The sequence below is a fragment of the Gigantopelta aegis genome, chromosome 12 (assembly GCF_016097555.1).
Source record: "Gigantopelta aegis isolate Gae_Host chromosome 12, Gae_host_genome, whole genome shotgun sequence".
In the NCBI taxonomy this organism is placed as follows: Eukaryota; Metazoa; Mollusca; class Gastropoda; order Neomphalida; family Peltospiridae; genus Gigantopelta; species Gigantopelta aegis.
Window position 1 is genome coordinate 47,523,200 of NC_054710.1, and position 2,500 is coordinate 47,525,699.

Here is a 2,500-nt window from a genome sequence, read left to right on the forward strand (position 1 = left end):
CAGGAGAACGCCGAAAACAGCCTGTACAAAGCTCGGTGCCAAGACGAGGCTATCCCAGAAGCCAGCCTTCCACGAGATACCAAACGCCCGGCCGCCATCACGTTCCTGGAACGTATCCCGATCGCTATCTCAGACCAGGGGCACCAGCGGAATCGAAATTCGGAACGTACCCCAGGCGTAACGTAAACGCTGTGGACAGTCTAGCAGCCCGACCGAAATCGTCCAGTTACAGCCGGAGTTACCCGAAGCCGCAGAACAGCGCTCGGTACGACACGAAGCCTTACGATCGGGGACAGTTCCGGCAGTACGACCCGAAACAGTACCGTGACCCCGCTCCACGGAAACACACGGACTATTACCAGACACCAGGACAGGGCCCTCCGTCTCGCTACCAGCAACCTAGGGGGTACCAGCCGCCGCCACCGCCACGACGAGGATACCAGCAGCCACAGCAGCATCCAGAACACATGTATCCTCGTGGTTACCCGAAGTCGTACTATCCTGGAGGATTCCCACAGAGACCGGTAGCAGCACCGGTGCCTACAGCTCCCACCACGCCGATCACAACCACAACTACAATGGCCACGACGACAACACGTGAGTGGGTTTACCGGTCGTATTCAGAGTAACCCTCTGTCTCTCTGTGTCTCATTTTCTGCCCACTTTATTTTTGTTATTCTACCTCTCTTATTTCGAACTCTTAATCTTCAGTCTTCCTCTCTTTGTTTCTCTCTGATTCTCTCTTTGTCTATACCTCCCCCCTCCCCCCCAACTCTCTGTGCATGTATCTCTCTCGTCTATCTTTATCCGTCGCTCTTCCCCTCTCTCCACCCCTCCCTCTCACCCCCCCCCCTCTCTCTCTCCCCATAAACTACTCACATTAATGCAATTAACATGCTAGTTGTCAGTAACCATATCAAACATTCCTTTGATTGCCTCTCTCTCTCTCCATCCCTCCCCTCTCTCTCTCTCTCTCTCCCTCCCTCCTCTCTCTCCCTCCCTCCCTCCTCTCTCTCTCTCTCTCTCTCTCTCTCTCTCTCTCTCTCTCTCTCTCTCTCTCTCTCTCTCTCTCTCTCCATCCCCCTCTCTCTCCCACCCTCTCTCCCACCCTTTCTTTTTCTCGGTCTACCACCCTCTCTCTCTCTCTCTCTCTCTCTCTCTACCACCCTCCCTCTTTCTCTGTCTATCACCCCCCCTCTCTCTCTCTCTCTCTCTCTCTCTCTCTCTCTCTCTCTCTCTCTCTCTCTCTCTCTCTCTCTCTCTCTCTCTCTCTCTCTCTCTCTCTCTCTCCCCCTCTCTGTTACTATCTGTCTATCTTTTTCTCTACAGTCAGAACAAAATACGATTCAGGGTAGAATAATTCAGGTGTATCACTACAACATTTTTTAAATAGCCGAGTATAGAAACATGACAAACACATTACAATCAAAAAAGAAAACTCTTTCCAATGTAACTACATTCGTCACCTACATACCGACACTATTCTCACTATAGGGTGTATACCACCAAGTCAAATCCCATAGACGACAATAGTAACATATGTGGCTAAAACTCCCACCTGCAGTGTATCAATATAAATACTACCACCCTCACCCTTAAAGTGAATCAGAAAAAATTGGGGGTCAAGCTGCTCATTTCTGAGATAACGGGTACCCCATAGGGCCTACATATTTCAAGCACAAGGCTACTTGACACAGTGGTACTAGATGAAATAAAATTGCATACATTTTCCGCCTAGATGAAACTATTTTATTTTTACAACTATCACAAACATTTATCACCAATCACAGGACTTGTGGTGTTCACTTCTCTATCAAAAGTTGGGTGAACCTCGAACTTTGACCCAGCCGGAAGTTATTTGGTTTATTACTACCTATAGGGATATCTCCAGCTAGACAAGACAAAAACGATATACATGGGATACTCCCATCCATAAAGAAGCAAAACATCTGTTATATGCACTTTCTCAGACAGGGCAATACACACCACTGTCTTTGATTATGAGATGAAGAGTTCTGGTCGGGCTGAGGGATCGACCCTGTGGCCAATCGCACCCCAGACGAGCTACCACTGAGCTCCATTCTACGCACAGGTGTGATGGGAGAAGGGAGGGGCCAGAAGTGTACGGATTCCTGTATTTGTAAGGAGGGGGGGGGGGGGGGATGATTTCTGCCAAAATGAAACGAAAATGCCCGAATCTGGAAAACAATTTGTATTCAAATATTCATTTCAACCAAACGGCTATATATGGTTAATACATGGATTACAACTAATATTGTGGGTAGAATGATGGAGATATATGGTGGAAAGATTTCACGCCAGCTCAATTTGCTTGAATGTCTCCATAGTGTCTGTCGGGGCGGGACGTAGCTCAGTGGTACAGCGCTCGACTGATTCGCTCCAGCACTGGGGGGGGGGGGGGGGGGGGGGGAGGGGGCAGCTGAACCCTTGACTCCTCCGTCTCGTAGGCTTATGGGGGACGCAGGGTGGTGGGGGGCGG

At 49.5% G+C, this 2,500-nt stretch overlaps 1 protein-coding gene across 1 annotated transcript in view; it reads left to right on the forward strand.

The window, feature by feature from the left end:
* LOC121386320 (adhesive plaque matrix protein-like) overlaps nt 1–2,500 on the forward strand; it is a 73,762-nt gene that overhangs the window by 29,226 nt on the left and 42,036 nt on the right. The window contains exon 2 of the mRNA XM_041517187.1: nt 1–597. This exon is cut by the window's left edge and continues 1,272 nt beyond it. Coding sequence (XP_041373121.1) covers nt 1–597 — 597 coding nt within the window. The remainder of the gene's footprint in view (nt 598–2,500) is intronic.